The sequence below is a fragment of the Tiliqua scincoides genome, chromosome 2 (assembly GCF_035046505.1).
Source record: "Tiliqua scincoides isolate rTilSci1 chromosome 2, rTilSci1.hap2, whole genome shotgun sequence".
Lineage (NCBI taxonomy): Eukaryota > Metazoa > Chordata > Lepidosauria > Squamata > Scincidae > Tiliqua > Tiliqua scincoides.
The window spans coordinates 73515766-73533894 of record NC_089822.1 but is presented as its reverse complement, the minus strand read 5'-3'; the positions used below and the strand labels follow the sequence as shown (position 1 = coordinate 73533894).

General features: G+C 42.2%; 1 protein-coding gene across 1 annotated transcript; it reads right to left on the bottom strand.

Moving 5' to 3' along the window:
• Positions 1–1164: 1164 nt before the first annotated feature.
• On the bottom strand, positions 1165–15721 carry CDC37L1 (cell division cycle 37 like 1, HSP90 cochaperone). The gene is made up of 7 exons (XM_066618184.1): positions 15580–15721; positions 11456–11737; positions 9667–9757; positions 8806–8921; positions 5387–5509; positions 4752–4916; positions 1165–3692 (listed from the first exon to the last, which is right to left on the bottom strand). Exons 1-7 carry the CDS (start codon positions 15652–15654, stop codon positions 3609–3611), a joined length of 936 nt encoding a protein of 311 aa, XP_066474281.1. The 5' UTR covers positions 15655–15721; the 3' UTR covers positions 1165–3608.
• Positions 15722–18129: the final 2408 nt, after the last annotated feature.

The following is an 18129-nucleotide window of genomic DNA, read 5'->3' as shown; positions in this document are numbered from 1 at the left end:
GTATCAGTCCAACTCAGTGTCTCATCTGAAAATATAACCAGAGAAGCATTAAACCATACAGAGTACACATCAATGATGGATTGCTTCATTCTTCAAACAGCTAAAGCTGTCAAGATGCCTTGACAATCAGATTATTACTCAAAAAAGGATATCTTGCATTTCTTCTGCCATTTTCCAAACCATCATCTTGACATCCATACATCAGTTTATGAAAAATGAAATTCCTTTATTTCACACCAATTGCAAGTGAATCATCAGAAAAACCCTGACATTTGCCACTTGCTTTTAAAACCTATAGCCAAATCTAGCTATGTTTATCTGAAAATGATTTCAGTTAGACTTGGTACTAAGTATGCCTGATTTTTATTATGTCTAGGATCATAGGCCTTACAAATGCAACCCCTCAAACATTTACCTGCTGTGATAATCAGAATCAGATTTATTTCAATGAGGTTTGCACAGGGATCCCTATTCAAGTGAACAAAAAATACAGAGCAATAATCCATGACATAATCATTTTGCTGCCTGTTTCTTTAAGCTTTATAGCCATCCTATGACTCTCCCTTTGGGAACACGAGACAGTTTGGCTAATGACACAAGGAATTTTTGTCATGTACTTGGGTCATCAGGGCTTCCTCATCTGGAGGCACCTGTTCATAACAGTTCTTTGCTTACAATACTGTGTGGTCTAAACTGTGTGGATTAAGTTGCACAGGAAAAAAAAGAGAAGACCAAGAAAAGATACAATAGCCATCTTTAAGTAACTGAAGGGCTGTTGCACAGTTTTCTTTTGATGGGTCCTGAGGGCAGGACTAGAACCAATATGTCTAAACTATAGGGAAATAGATGTAAACTAGGCATGAGAAAGAATTTCCTAAGAGCTGTCCAATATAGTAACTGTCTGCTTCATGCCATAGATGGCTGCTTAGAGCATCCTGGATGGTCACCACAATAGAGGATGCTGTAGTCAGAACTGAATAGCAAGTAGATTATCTCCAAGGTCCCTTCTAACTAGGCAGCAGCAGCTCACCTGGATGTTTTGGTAACCTCATAGACCTCTTAAATCTTTTGAAATCTGGAAAATTATGACCATGCACAAAAGCTAGAAATAAATGCAGCAGCTAAAGATTTGAAAACTGTAAAAAAAATGACACCTAAGAGAACTTGGTAGTGGCCAACCCGCACTTTAATATGAAAGCATGTTTTGTTAAACTCATGATTATAGAGAAAGTCAAGAAGGGGCCTCCATTCTGTCCTGTACCTCAACACACTTACTGCCCTCCATTATTCCATAAGCATCAACTTCCCATCCTCAGTCAATGGCTAAAATATTAGAACAGATTTCAAAAAATAAGTTGTATAAACTCATCTAAGACATAATTTATTCCTTTTTCTATTATTTAGGCTAGGTGTACAAACTGGAATTTTTAATATGCAGGAATTGAGCCATCATAACAAGCTGCAGCTAAACAACAGAACTGGGTATTGTCAAGGCCCACTGGATCTTGTCTTTTGCACCAGCATATGATCCACTGGCAGGAGTGGCATTCCAGTACGGTTAATCCCATGTTGCGGGTTTTCCGCTCCTGCACAGAACACTCCATGGACTCTGAAGTCTAAAATTTTGCAATATAGGATTTAAGAAGTTTTATACAACATACATAAGATTATTCAAGGGAGCTACCATTCAAAATATTCTTTACATGGAAGAAGGCTTCTACATGCAAGCAGTCACTCAATGTTATTAAATATGGAGACCCCAAAGACTCATCCATGCTTCTTGAGCATCTTTTCTGGTGCAGGCATTGAGGAGTCTCAATGGTGCAGGCATTGAGGAGTCTGCCATTTCCTACACAAAATGTTAAATAATTGTATTCATGATTCTCACTCATCAGCAATCTGAATTACCCTCACAAACTTTCATAATGGTACATGGATTAAACAGCTGTTAATACGTAAGGAAGTAACTGTTCCTTTCGCACCTTTAGCTGCAAATTCTAGGCCATTCTAGCAGATGAACCTCCAAAAGAATAACAGTTTGGATTTTTAAGCCAGAAATCCTTCAAGATCAAGTTATAACATTCCAAATACAAGCCAGGATCCAAAGAAAAGATGCAAGTCCCAAGAGAACTGTGTACAGAGGCTCTAGTGTGGATGCTTTTTCCTACAGCAGTCCCAACTGCAAATCAACAACCTCTTTAAAACTCAACATACCCCACTCTCAGGCAGGGCAAGGACCACAGAAAAAGCCTTGATTGTGCACATGAAATTCTATCCCCATGTATATGTATTACTTCTTTGGAACTTGGCTATAGACTTAATTTTCTATCCTGCCAACTAGGTACACAGAAAGAGGGGCAAGCAGGAGATCCTTTAAAAAAACAAACCAAGATCTACAGTATCTTCTTGATTCTGGGACATATTCAACCCATGATGCTAAAGGGGTTAAAATGCACTTAATGGACATGGCCATGCAATCGCAGAAAACAGCACACACATTTTTCAACATGCTCCTACATCAAGGGTGACTAAGTGGAGGCAGCGCAGACTATGGCATGACAACTGCATGGAAGATGGCAGTTCCTATATGTTTGTTATCTCATGACCAATATCTAGGAGAAAAACCATCAGTTTGGCCTGCACTGAAAACATAATGAGATCAAGAGCTGGAGAATGTCATTTCTTGGCTATTTGAAGTGTTTTGGTTTTAAATTGCAAACCGATTATGTATCCCACGGTATTCAACCACTTACCTAAACCAGAGATCTTAATCCTCATACCACAAGATTTAACTAAAAAAACAGAAATTCAGTGAATGTTTGGCACTTGAGTTTCTGTAAATGCTCATTTTAAAGAATATGATTCTATGGTAACAAATAGTACCAATTTCTCTTCATGCCCAATTGTTCATTGGTGGCTGCCATACAGTTCCCTCTGCTGAAAGTTGAGAAAGCTAGTTTCTCTGCGAGCACTCCTCTAGAAAATACTGTTTATGATTCCATTCTAGGCAACTGTGGCCACTTATGCACACACATATACATGAAGGTGTCAAAAGAATATATAAATGCCTTTGTCCAAAAGCAGATTTTTTTTATCCCTGTAGAGTCAAAAGGCCAGTGCTTTTATCTGAGCCCCCCTTATCAGAAATATTGATAGCAACCACTAATTTATTGCTATTCATGATAAAATCATATTCAAGTGCTTACTACACAAGGAAAGAATGCTTAATAATGCATTCTTTAGTATCCGGAGTGAGACACAGGCAAGACTGATAAGTTTAAAGCAGATTCCTCCTAGAATTAACCACTTGTAAACATTGCAATTCTTCAGATTTTGTTTTCATACTTTGATTCCTAAAATTTAAAAAGGCAAAGTTTAGAAGTAGCAGAAAAAACATCCAGTTTCACATTCAGCAACATACAAGAATTCATTCCTAAAAAAAATTGTAGCAGCACATTTTCCAAACAAAAACAAGTGTGTTTCTGGATTACCCTCTCTCCAAAAAACATACACCCAAAATAAAGTGCAGCACCCATAAAAATAAGTCTCAAGAAAGTTGCCAAGTTTCTTCTCTGTAATAAGAGGACATGGGCTCTATCTTGGAAGTACTATACTGTATCCATCATTTTGGATTCTTCCTCATCTCTGTGGACCTTGGCGTTTAAACTGCAGCCTTGAAGCGACTCTGCATTCTGCAACAAGAAGAAAACAAACAAGTTGTTTCAAGCAAATATCCCTTCTCAAGACTGGGTTGCAAACAAACATCCAAATTTAATTCAAGATGCCAGTGATTATTTTTGAAGACCAAGGCAGTTTGAGCATCTTAAAGATTGCTTTCACCCATATGTGCCTATTTAATTTTAACTTGAGGCTCTGCTTCAGCCCATTTGCTCTTACTGTCTGAAGTATGGCAAGCAACTAGTAGGAGCAAGGCCTTTTTGGTGAAGACAACATTGTGGAATGCCCTTCCCATATAGCCAGTATGATCCCCATGCTCTGCTCATAGGTTACATACAGGGTGACCAGATACAATGGAGGACAGAGTGCCTATACATTTAACTATTGCATAGGAGGGTATTTTTGCAGGTACAACTCAACATGAAAGCATTTAAAAAGCTGCACCTGCCAAAATTCCCCTTCTACACAATGATTAAAGGCATAGGCACACTGTCCTATGCCTTAACTCTTTTGCTGGATATGTGCCTGGTTTTATTACAGCACGAGAGAAGAAGCAGTCTTGGTATGCAATTACTAGAGGTGTTTGAAAATGGTGTTACTTACTCAGAAGTAAGCCCATTGTGTTCAGTAAGATTTGCAGTGTAAACCTATCTTACTCACTGGAAACAAACACCTCTGGCAATTACTTGCTGTTCATATAGTTAAATGCACTTGACTGAGCCATACTTAGCCCTCAGGGGTAAACTATCTCACCCATTCCTAAGGAAGGCAAGAAGAGGAAAAAACAAAGCAACACACAACATAGGACCCAGAGGACTGAGTTCAAATTCCCACTCAGTCATGGTCCCCTGGGTAGCCTTGGGCCAGTTACTATCTTGTAGGCTACCTTAAACAGTTATGGTGATAGGACTAAGAGGGAGCATGCCATCCTGAGCTGCTTAGGAAGGGCAGGATGAAAATGCAATCAAAGTAAATATTTTCCCAGGAAGATGTTTTTAAGTATAAGAATGGCAGAAGCTACTACCAACTAGCTACCCAATCACAATAAATGATACATCCTATACAGGATCTACCTGTGGAAATGATGCAAATCCTCCTATACAGTTCATATCGGTGAGAACCAGAGGATTAGGGACAGACATAGCATGGAAGTTCTGCGATTGTGAACAAATTCTGACTCTGGATTTGAATGCTTCAAGTTCGTTTTTAAAAGCTTCCAAATATCCTTCTTCCCCTGCCTGTCAAACAAAACAGGAAGTCATAAGTAATTAAATAGTTCTCCAGTTTTATGCTTATGTTTTTGTGTACCCTGTGGTTAAAAAAAAAATCACAATTAAAAATGTGCCCCCAGGCAACCCCAGGCAACCAAGAAGAGTTGAATTTTGTGACCTGTGCAATAGCCAGTCCTTGTTTTGTTTTAAACTAGGTTAATGTCTAATCAAATAAATGGAACTTGTTTCCAAGTAAACAGGTTCAGGACAATGGTTTTACAGAACTAGACACCGAAGGGCAGGATTCCATTTCCTGCAAAGTCGATTCTTCAAGGATAATAATAGTAGTTTGCTATAAGAGCAGCTTTTAATTTTCGCATTTAATTTCATACATTAAATGTAACATTTAGCATAATATTTCATAAATATCAAAGTTCTTATGTAGGGAATCATACACAAATCTTTCAAAGTATTTTGTGATTGAAAATATAACTTACTTTAGCTCTTTGGAAAAATAGACGAAAACATCCTCGTGGATCTACGTTACAACTTTTGGCCATTTCTATAATAAACTGCATTACCACAGCTTGGTGAGCTACTTGTTCCATCAGAGCTCCTTTCTGAAAATAATGACAATCTGTAAGCAACCAGTAGCTCCCTAGTGGCAGTAGGTGAACAGATATAGATGAAAAGTTGGCCCAAGTAAGAGATTAGCATAGCTAAGTTAAACCTCATGCATGACATACAAACCCACCTTGGAGAGGAAGGACCTCTCCATATAACCAGTAAGGAGGTCATTTCCAAGGATAAGAAACACAAGCTTCCTACCCAAATATTCTCAACTCTTGATAATTCCTACTTCTACATACAGTACATAAATCAGTATTCATGGCTGTCAGCATCAACTCAATGTAGTATAGAGATCTGCAAAAGTCACACAGACACACAAGGCAAGCAAAGATATATGAAGTCAGTATGTAGCTCCAGGGCTTATCAAGTCTTGATCCAGCGGTTTTCAACCGCTGTGCCACAGTACAGTGGTGTGCCGTGAGGCTGCCTCAGGTGTGCCACGGGATAAGAGGCAGGCAGCAGCAGTGCACCCGCCTGCGGGAGAAGCAGCTGCTCTGAGTCTCACACGGCAGGCAGCACAAGCAACGGAGCAGCCAGCTAAGGGGCTGCTCCTGGCTGCTTTGCATCCTACACAGCAGCTGAGGAGTCCACTTGGAGCGTGCTCCTGCAAGACTCAGGCTGCAACCTTACCCTCAATTTCCTGGGAGTAAGCCCCATTGGCTATTATAGGGCTTACTTCTGAGTAGACATGCATAGGGTTGGGCACAAAGGCAGTTGTTGCCTGCCTCCTTGAGTGCATGCTGACTGGGCAACCAGAGAAGACTGGAGGAGCCAGGAGGTAGGAGCTGCGCAGTGAGTGAGAAGAGGGAGACAGAAGCGGGCAAGCATATAGATAGCGAGCAGGTCTGCTGAGGCCCCCAACCTAAGGACTGGCTGGCTGAAAAGGGTCCCTGAAAGTACCTTTTCCTTGTCAGTTTGCCTGAAACTCCCCAAAGCAACCTTCCCTGCACCTTGGGGCTTTTAGAGGAAGGGCACTGGGCCACAATCCTATCCACACTTACCTGGGAGTAAGCCCCATTGACTATAATGGGGCTTACGTCTGAGAAGGCATGCATAGGATCAGGCTCTGGGGCTGCTATCCCATCCACACTTTCCTGGGAGTAAGTGTCATTGACTATAATGGGGCTTACTTCTATGCATGCATAGGATTGGGCTTTTGGTTGCACTCTTTTTTCTCCAATACACAAGCAGGCAATTGGCCCTTCTCTCTCCTCTTCTCAACATTTTCAATGTTTTCAATGACTTCAAAACATTTTTTCCTCCTTTTCAGAAACCACATCTACTTCCTTCTCCAAGCTTCTTGTGAATTTCTTCATGTAATGATTTAATTGTATTAATTTTATTAATTTAAGATTAATTGTAATGTAGTAATTTAATGTAAGTAAAAAACTGTAGTGTGCTTTGACAATTTTAGTGCCTTGTCAGTGTGCCTTCAGTGTGCCTAAGAATGGCAGAAGCTTCTACTAACCAATCACAATAAATGATACATCCTATACAGGATCTACCTGTGGAAATGATGCAAATCCTCCTATACAGTTTATATCGGTGAGAACCAGAGGATTAGGGACAGACATAGCATGAAAAAGGTTGAAAATGGCTGTCTTAATCTATAGTTCCAGGATAGACATGCAGGTCTAGCCTTGTTATACACTGATTTTTTATACACGGATTTGACTCAACACTAATGGCCCCCTGCAAATGAGAAGGAATGTGCTGATCCCTGGAGAAGGGGAAAAATGCACCCCTTTAAAATCACAGTTAAAAAACTGCTTTTTACTGTTGCAGAGAGAGTCATGCAAGTGATTACAGGTATAACATAAGTATCCACAGATTTTCTATCTCAAAGATGATGAGAAGGGCCCTTTAAATTAAAGGAAAACTGTCCTTTATTAAAGTCAGAGAGGGCAACCTGCTGACAATCCATCAATCATTCTCTCTGCAGGCTTCACTCCTCCCTTCCCCCTGAGCACATGAAAGAAGGCTAAATGGCAGCCGTTATCACCTTCTGCATTCTCTCCCCCTTGCTGGGGCTCCTGGTGAAGGGAGGGATTGCTGCCTCCTAGTGAAGTCTAAGCTCCTGGAGAGAGACTGATTGACTCTGTGTGCATTTCAAAAGGTCAGCAAGGCTGTTTTTAAATCACTGGAGGAAAGAGACTTTGTTTTTTAAAATGATTTGCTATACTGTGTTTTTTGCCAACTATACAAATAACAAGTCCTTGCATATAATGAGTCTCAACCTGTATTTTAAATAAACTGTTTGATGAGAATGATTCAAGGCCACACAAGGCTGTATTTACTGATGCAGCGAGGCTGGTTTGAGCCTGCAAGTTGTTAGACAAGCAGACCAGCTGAGAACCAATGTAAGCCACTCCAAGCCATTTGGAAGAACAGCAAGGCATAGGGTAATTAAATAAATTATACACCACAAAAAGCCAAGACTGGTGTGTTACATAGATTAAAATTATAATATGCCTTGTTTTGTAAAACTAAGTATGGAGACACAGCAGGGGAGGCAAACAAAATGAGTAGCCGTGCTCCATAAACATAGGCCTACTCACCTCCCTCAGTGCCCTTGATTCTTATAAACATTTATAACTGATTTTGAGATATAGACTTATAATCTAATGGCACACCTATCCTCAGTTTAAAGTAAGCAAATTAATAGTTTGTGGCTATACCAAGCACTAAAGCATATCTTTCAAAATCTAGCCTTCATGTCACCCACTGCCGATTTTTCACAATAGTTCAGGCTAAATCACATGGCAATAGGCTGCTCTGATCTTAGAGCAGGGATCTCCAAACCCTGGCCCTGGGGCCAGATGCAACCCGCAGCAAGCCTCTATCCAGCCCGCGGCCAGCCTCTTGTCCCCTGAAAGCCTCTGGCCCACTCGACTGAACATGACCAGAGCTGTGCTCTGATTGCATCTGGAGGGTGTTCTGAGGGCCGGAGAGGCTGAGTGAATGAGCCCACTCATTCATTTATTCATTCATCTAAGTTCCATCTTTAATTTTATTTAAATTTTATATTTAAATTTTTTTCTGACCCTCAGCACTGCGCCAGATATTTGATGTGGCCCTCTGGCCAAAAAGTTTGGAGACCCCCTGCCTTAGAGCATCCAGGTTTCAGTATTGTATGGATTCTCTTATGTTTTTGCTCTACACTAGGAAGATGTCTAGAGTAAGATGGAATAAAATCAAATTATAAGACTGATAATACTGTAGCATAAACAGCGTAATGTGGAAGGACAAACTTCCTCCAGTTCAAAGCAGGAGAAAATTTAAATACCTGTTCTGCTTCTAAATGGAAACACCATAAGAGAAGAAATCTAGCTGTCTCTTCACAGACAAGGTACGGGTGGTCAGAGAGGAATCTCTGACTGTCAAACCATCTGCTCAGCATGCCTGGAAAACCAATGAGATGCAACCAAAAAGTGAAGCAGAAAAAGGAAATTCTGTCTTGTGGCCAAAGACCCAAAGTGGCTCAAGAAGCATCACACAATGGGTGAAAAACTTTAACTATTGCAACTTCTCTGCAAAAGCCCAGGACATTAATTTAACCAAAGTCTGATGTCTCCAATTTTTAGTTCAGGATCATTATGATGGACATATAAGATAAATATCAGAGGCCTATCTATAGGGTTTGGGTCAAATGTCAACTGAGAACCAATACAATGGACCGATTCACATGATCAACAAAATGGTTGTTCTAACTATTCTGAGCCCACACATTCTCCTCACCTTACCTATGGAGTCTCAGTACAGGGCTCTGACACGGGCGTTGTGATTTGTTAAAACCATGGCCCTACCGCTTGTTTAAACCTGGAGATGCTGCTTAACTATGGTTTGCAAGTTATTATTAAACCAGGATGTGAAACCATAACTGAATCTTGGTTGCACATCCTGATTTACTCATGGCTTGCAAACCACAGAACAGCAGCAAAATTGCCACGGAGCCATGGTTTCACAAATCACAATCCCTCCAGTGCATAAGCAGAAGAGGAAGTTAGTGGGCTTGCGAGGATTAGAAGCTGTATTTATGACCCAACCAACCATGGATTATTAACCCATCTGAACTATTTCCATTGTTTTTAATGCACCACAGTACATGAAAAGTTTGGGGGGGGGGGGAATCAGATTCTGAACTTACCAAAATGCCTAATCTTCTGCTCATGCCTCTGCATGAATGATTTAGATGCATCATCTTCTGCTTCTTTTCTTTTCTTCTGATTAATAAAACTCTGGTGAACAAAATGTCAGAAACGTTACATATCACAACAATGTTTAAGACAGACAATCTTACACTGAAAGCTGTCATTCCAAAGTCATTTAACTTCACTTTAGAAGCCAATGAGCAAGTTCTAAAGTACCTAATCCCAAGAAAGAAGTACAAGAGGCAGAAGGTGATTTTCATTGCTTTCTCAGCCATCAACATCAGATTCAGAATCAGTAGCCACTCCCATTAGCTGCCTCTTCAATCCTCCGCTTATACCACCTTGGGCCAGTGTAAGTGTTCAATAACTTTTCCCCTAACCCACACCATTAAATTGGGTCCTATGGGGAAAGTATTTTTCATTTATGCTTTTGTAATATATACCCAAATCACCAAGAAAACAACCCCTATATAAAGAGATGTCTGTACATTGTGTTATATTATACAAATGAGATTCTTTTTTAAGTGTCTAACAGTCCAATGCGTTAATTAAGAAGCTAGGGCTGTTTCTACATTTGCCATCGAATGGAAATTCTCAGTTATGGTGAATCCAGGCACAGTTGTGGTTAACCTGTTACATTCCATTGTTTTCTACATTTAGACATTTGTTTGTAAACCACTTTGTGAACTTTTTTATTGAGAAGCGGTATATAAAATATTCTCAGTGTTGTTTTATTCATTTTCAGACTTAACTTGTGATTTGTGTGTGTTAAAAATGTGACAGCAGCACCTGCCAGTCCACTCTGAATAGATGACGTGCTAGAGAGCAGCCATTCCTCAATTCTTTTTGCCTATGGCTCCTTTGCAGTTCTCCTCAGGTTCCAGAGTCCCCATCTCCCCGTCAGAACGAATAAGCTGTACCTACTCCAATGTTGGGCTCTCCAATGTTGAGAAATTTTTCAGACTTCTTGAAAGTGGCTTGAGAACCCACAAATGAATTTCTCTTTTAGTTGGGCTCTCCTCAGTTTTCTGGCCCCTTTCAAATGTGCCAGGGCTCTCCCCGTGGGCAATACGGTTCCCATCAAGAATGGCTATTACAGAGAATATGCAAAACTGTCCTCTCTTTAATTAGTAGCTCTCTCTTGACCCTTATACTCTGCTCAGTTGCTTGTTTAATCCCAGAGGATGCAGCATTCTTGAATTACTTTAATTAGTTTCTGTATCTTGGGAGGGAGGAATGACAGCTGTAAAAAATGAACTAGTAATTGAAGTCAAGTAGACAGTTCATTAACTTTTTAATGAGCACAATAGCTAAATTAGCATTACCAGATTTTATGGAGGACCACTATACTAAAAGCCACATGAAACCGTTTTAATTTAGTTTTTAGCTCATCAGCACTAAAGGGTCCTGGTGTGCACTAAAGGGTCTTGGTGTGGAAGCAGCCTTTGATTTAATCATTTTCACTTTGCTGAAGTAAATGACATGAATCAGGTTAAATCGAAGCTGTCTTTGGATCATAGTCACAGATCTGAACTTAAGGTTTGAAATACTATTCCCACTTCAGCATTCTCTGTTAAAGCCAGGAAGACCAGACTTTAAGCAACCCACCTTATGCAAAATTAGATGTGCTTATGGCCACCAAAATAATAGTGTCAGAAGTGTGGGCATAGGACAGCACTTCAAATATAGCAGTAGCAGGTTGCATATACTTGGTCTAAAAAAATGGTCACCTCTGTGACTCATGTGCTGTGCTCATGGTTTTATGAAATCTGGATTATTCCATACCTTATTAAATACCTCTTTACTAACAGACTCTGCATTCCACAGATCTTGTCTTTCCCTTTCTCTTAATGCCTCCTCTTTCCGGCGCCATTCTTCTTCCCTCCACCTCAACTCTGCAACTTCAGTCTGTGCTTTGGCATGTTCCTGGTCCAGGGATTCAGAGTTGTGCAATGCCAAACTGCCAAGTTTCTGCTGGGCTTCTGCTAAATTCCACTTGCATTCCACAGAACTCTTTACAAACTCCTTCTGCTGCTGGCAAGCCAATTCAATGCCATCATTATAAATCTACACATTGAGAAGACACTTTTTAATTACTTGGGAATAAAACAAGCAGAATTCACATAACACTGCCAAATAATTATCTCATTGTTTACTCAAGAGATTATACACCAAACAGTTACATAATACTTACTATCTACTTACTAATATCACAAACTGAGGTTCAAAAACTTACACTGACAAATGTAACTTGGCTTACAGTACCCACCTTGTACTCTAGGTAGATACATGCACATATTCATCACTCATATTCATCACTCATCACTCAAGGTGTACTCTAGGTACACCTTGTTCTCTAGGTAGATACATGCACATATTCATCACTCATCACTCAAGGTGTACTCTAGGTACACCTTGTTCTCTAGGTAGATACATGCACATATTCACCACTCATGTTTGCGGAGTTTTGTATTGTGTTTTTTTATTTTATGTTTTGACTTATCTTTTAATTGTGCAAGAGTTCTCTGATTTGGTTTATGGAGAACACAAATATAAATAAAAATAAGAAACTTTCTTTGATGGGAACAAGGCTAACCTCATTCAGAGGAAAGAGATAATTTAAAATAGAATATAGTACTATAAGTGACCTGACAATTATCTGATCTTAGTCCAATATCAACACAAAACTTTGCAACACAAAACCGAAGTGGGAGGGAACCTCTAGGATACAGCCTTTTGAAAAATTAAGATTCTCTACCATGATTTTCTTTTCTTAAGCTAAGGTGCAAGAAAGTGAATTTGTGCATGTATGTTGGATGTCACTGTCTCTTGGGTGACTACAAATTATAATTGCTATGCTTCTGAAATACACTGCAACTTTCCCTCCAAAAATACTTATTCCAGCAATATATAGGAAAAATAGCATCTACACTATATCCACATTCTTACACCTCAAGTTAAACTAAAGAAATTCCCTAGCATCATACACACAATAGGCCAATTTAGATAGTTTACCCTCCAGATCATTCCTGCATGATAAAGAATGAGCACAGTTATGTGAGTTCTGGCTTCTTTCTCTGTGTCCAGGGGAATTCGGGTTAAGAGACCTAGCCTGAATTTCCCTGGATACAAAGGGAGGGGAAAAATATAGGTGCGCACCACTTAACAATAGGATATGTTCTCCTATCCCCATTATGTAATTAGGGCATTAAGTGAACATTCAGCCCAATCTATTGCCTTTGTTGTATAAACAGACAATCCCTGCCAGACACTAACTGCACAGGCTGCTGGAGATAGATTGCCTCTTCTCTGCATTAAGAGTCTGTTGTGTAAACAGACACTTGGCTGCAGGCTATAGGAGACTTGATTGCCTCATTAAGAGTATCTTTATCGTGCTTTGACCACTGTCCTCATATATTGTGCTTTGACCACTGTCCTCATATATGCAGTCCACCGGCACAGGCCTGCACACGCATCCACCTTTAGAGTGCACATCTTTTTCTGCATGGGGTCAGTGTAAAATATCATCCAAACTGTCCCAACCATTAATAGAATTAGAATCTCAATTTTATGTAAGTACATGTACGAATAAAAATAGGGTGGTACACAGGGTAACTACAAATTCAATCAACCAAGTTTAAGGCAGCAATCCTATCCACAATTTTCTGGGAGTAAACCCATCGAACACAATGGGATTTACTTATGAGTAGATGTGTATACAATTATGCAATTAGTGCCATAAGATTCAGGTTGTTGTTATGCACACTTAGCTAGTAGTAAACACCATGAACACAGTCAGGTTTACTTCCAAGCAAACATACACAGGAATGAACTGGATGGCTTCAAGCCTACACAGTTTCATGGAAGTAGTTCTTAAGTGGGACATGTATAAGCAAACATGTACAGGGTTAGGTTGTAACTGGTTTATTTTGGCACAGGTATTCCTAAGGAACATTTGATCTCATTTTAGGCATAACAGAAATTGAGAAGATAGAAAATACATATAATCAGGCAGTGGGATTACCGGATGCAGTATTTACTTTTTTGATTCTATACCCACACAAAACAATAAAGTGATAATTTTGAGGTGCACTAGCTACAATTTGTAGCCTTAGGTAACATCACGGTAAATGTCCTTCACTCTTCTGCAGCAATAGAAGCAATACAAGCGTATGAAAAGAAAAAAGGTGAAGAATTCCGTGCCTGAAACACCTAAAAAGTGATATTTCCATCCCTCATCCCCCCTCCCCTTTTGTGTAACCAAGTGTTCTTTAACTGTGGGGTCGGGACCCCAATGGGATTGTGATGCCTCAGTTGTGGCGTCATGGTAACTTACAGGAATGAAAAAGGTTGAAGACCACTGGAATAGAACAGTGAACTTCAAACTTTTCAGTATGTGGAACACACCATATATTTCACACATTTTCACAGGCCAAAAAAAATCAGTTTTATAAATGAATGAAATTTAAATGAACAAATAAGTTTTACTTAGATCTTTTATGTAATCAGCATGATATGATTCAGAACAAAAGAGATGTGTGACAATTACAAAGAAACAATGCCCTGCTTAAACTGAGAAATATATGAGAAACATGCCCTGAGAAAAAAAAGTTTCTGCGGGCCAGATAAAACCTTGAGGTGGGCTGGATTTGGCCCCCAGGTCATAGTTTGGAGACCCCTGGACTACAACATTACCAGGTAAAGGGTGAGGCATCTGGAGTACCCCTTCAGGAGATGGTGTTCTAGTCCTGCTCAGGTTCTTAGCAACTATGCTAAAATAGCTTTCACTAGGGCCAGGGTTTACAGTAACTTTTTCTGCTCTCTTCAATAAGAATACAGATGAGCACCACTTAACAATGAGGATACATTCTCCAATCCCCATGGTTAAGAGATTAGGTTGGTAAGCAAACATTCAGCCCAATCTATTGCCTTTGTTGTGCAAACAGACACCCACTGGCTGCACAGCAGATACAGATAGCCTCTTCTTTGCAATAAGAGCCTCTTTATTGTGTAAACAGACACTGCTGCAGGCTATGAGAGTCTGAAGTGCCTCATTAAGAGCCTCTTTGTTGTGCTTTGACCACCATTGCATACACAGCCTGTCATTAAGTGGACCATTGTTAAGCGGGGCATGCCTGTATTTGGTTACAGTGAACAGGGCTGGAAGGCATTATGAGGACAGGGAGTGGGTGGGCATCAACAGGGCTGATAAGGTCCGAGGAGGGGGTGCAGAATCAATAGTAGGAATTCCAGTCTAATACTTTAGTCATATATTGGGGTCCTTGCACATAAAAGGTTGAAGAGCACTGGTGTGAACCAGGGACGTGAGGTGGGTGGGGAGGCAGAGCCTCTCTGGCAGAGTCCTTTGAAAGGCACCGCCGTCATGGGAGACTCTGCACGTCATGGGAGACTCTGCACGAGGGTTTTGGGTGCTTGGGTGCCTCCCACAACAACAACGCCTTTCGAAGGACTCTGCCGGAGAGGTTCTGCCTCACCTGCCTCCCCACTCACCACACGTCCCTGGTTCACACCACAAGGTAAGACGCCACTGTCTGCCAAGCTCCCCCACAGAGTTCAGGAAGCCCTCTAAACAGCAGCTCTGAGGCAGCCAGACCCTCAGCCTCTTCTTCTCTCTGCTGAATGGCCTCTTCAACAGCAAGGCAGAGGGGAGGTAAGACAAGGGCAACAGCCACCCAACACACTGACCTCAAGACGAAGCTGTGCCCTGCCCTCCCTCCACTGGGTGCCTCCCCAGCACAGCCAGGGACTGGGGCTCCCACGACTACCACTGGGACCCCTCCATTTGTATGTGTGCCTCTATTACAGAGAAGACGGTAGTTGAGGAGCAGGGGCAGATAAACACTACTTCGGGGAAAGAAGCGGCGTTCCCACACGGAGAGTTACGGTACCTGCGCGCTGGGCTCGGACGGCCCTTCTTCCCGACTCGGCCGCAGGTCACAGGAGCGCGGCGGCCACAGCGCCATCACCCCTCCTTCGAGCAAACAAGATCGGCTCCTCTGGCTCTGCCTTGCGCTCCTACCCGAGGCCGTTATGGGTCCCACCGGAAATGGAACAGTGACTCACTTCCGGCAACAACAGCACGTCCTCTGCTTATGAGTTCATCGCGTCGTCGCCACGGGCGTGGTCACGTGACAAGAAGAAAGCCGCTCCGGCGGTTGCTAGGAGACGGGAAGGGCTCCGTGGAGGGAGGGAGGAAGCCGCGCGCATGCGTGGTCTTCCGTGGTCAGTTCCATTGAGTTTAGTGGGACTGACCACTGAGCAGACATAGTGCTTGTTCATCCAGCGTAAGAGCCCAATGGGCCATCTGGCACTTCCACATCGTCATGCTTGGTGATTACAGCCTCAGGGCCCAATCCTATCCAGTTTTCCAGTTTTCCAATGAGGCATGTGCTGCATCTTGTGGTGGGGGGGCAGTCACAGAGGCCTCCTCAAGTTATGGGAACTTTACCCTGTAGCTGCACCAGTGCTGGAAAGTTGGATAGGATTGGGCCCTCAGAGGCTGTAGCCATGTCTACTTAGAAGTAAGCCCCATAATATTCAATGGAACTTACTCCTAGGAAATTGTGCATAGGATTGCAACCTTATTTTGACATGCCTAGCCAATGCCACAGTCACAGCACAACCCTATGCATGTCTATTCAGAAATCCCATTCAATTCAGTTGGACTTACTTTCAGGTAAGTGTTATACAGGAGTCCTAACGGGTTAACCTTTAAACCAGACTTGGGGCCCAATCATATCCAACAATGCAACAATCCTATCCAACAATCATATTCACAAAGCAGCCCCCTGGTAAGGGAACAAATGTTCCCATACCTTAAGAAGGCCCCAGTGACTGCCCCTCCACCACAGGATGCACCACCACCCAGTGACTGCCCCTCCACCATAGGATGCAGCACACACCCCACTGGTGCAACTGTACCAGCACTGGATAGGATTGGGCCCTTGATGGCTTTGGATGGAAGAAATCAGACTCCTTAAGGAGAATTCAAATACCTGGATATTGGAGTGAGGATTAAGTGAGCAACCCTGTGCTTGGCACTGCATAAAATATTATTAGTATCAATAATAACAACAATACTATTACTACTACTACTACTATTACTACTAATAAACACTATTATTATTTTTTATTTTAATACTTTACTCTGATGTGTTCATGCTTTGTTGTAAACCACTTTGGATTTTCAGAAAAGTGGTATAAAAATCTTTTAAATAAATAAAATAAATATTTTTACACCACTTTGCAACAAAAAAATTCACAAAGCAGTTTACAGAAAAACAAAAACAAATAGCAGCCAAATCCTATGCATGTCTCCTCAGAAGTAATGTCTCCTACTTTAATGGTGCCTTTAATGGCACTTTAATGGTGCCTTTAAACCTACTTTAATGGTTTAATGGTGCCTACTTCCAGGAAAATGCCTATAAGCTTGCAGTCTTAGGGCCCAATCCTCTCCAACTTTCCAGCACTGGTGCAGCCACATGCAGGCCTGAGGTAAGGCAACACATGTTCCCATACCTTGAGGAGGCCTCTGTGACTGCCTCCCCACCACAGGATGCAATGCATGCCCCATTGGTACTGGAAAAGTGGATAGGATTTGGCCACTAGAGCCCAATCCTATGCATGCCTACTCAAAAGTAAGTCCCATTATAGTCAATGGGAAGGTTTACTCAAAGGAAAGTGTGTTTAGGATTGCAGCCTTAGGGTCAAATACTATCCAATTTTCCAGTGCTGGTGCAGCTGTGCCAGTGGGGCATGCGCTGGATCCTGTGGTGGGAAGGCAGTCACAGAGGCCTCTGTAAGGTATAGGAACATTTGTTCCCTTACCTGGGGGGCTGCATTGCAGCTACACTGGTGCTGGAAAGTTGCATAGGATTGGGCCCTCAATGGTTCCCTGTCCCCAATCTAAGAAGATGCAGAAGAAGACCAGCAAACAGCCCCTAGGCCAGACCTTGTGCTGGGGTGCAGAGGGACAGCTGCTCTCCCCCTGCTCAATATCAGAGGAGCATCACTTGCAGAAGTGCCTCTCTCCCCAGCTAGCAGGGCATGCCTTGAATGCAGCTGCCTGACAGAAAGAGGTCTTGTCCAGGCAGGCAGAGGCGGGGCTGATGGGACCCCACAGCCCCAGCTGTTGGACTGCTGCCTGTCAAAGGCAGAGGGACCACCCTGGAGGTGAGGACGCTCCCAGGTTTGCTTCCCAGGCTACCCTCTGTGGGTATATAGGCGCCCACTGAGCCTCACTCCTGCTTCAACAGAGGCGGCCGCCTCAGACGACGCCCCTCCCTCCCTGCCCAAGCTTGGAATGTTGGCACATTGGCGTCTCCATGGCAACCGGACGCTTCCCTGGGAACAGGTGTGGTGGCCCCGGCGGGCGTGCAGAGTGGCAGAGCCCCATCTCTAGCGCTTGGAGGGCCCCCCACCCCGGGGCTGGCAGAAGG

Bases quoted from the DNA above. Each gene is read 5' to 3' on its own strand.
- CDC37L1 (XM_066618184.1), bottom strand. From the start codon at position 15,654: ATGGCGCTGTGGCCGCCGCGCTCCTGTGACCTGCGGCCGAGTCGGGAA. The intron at 5,510-8,805 runs GTATTTAAATTT...CATTATTTTCAG, and splicing joins TCCATTTAGAAGCAGAACAG to AAAGGAGCTCTGATGGAACA. The intron at 3,693-4,751 runs GTAGATCCTGTA...TTCTTGTTGCAG, and splicing joins GATTTGCATCATTTCCACAG to AATGCAGAGTCGCTTCAAGG.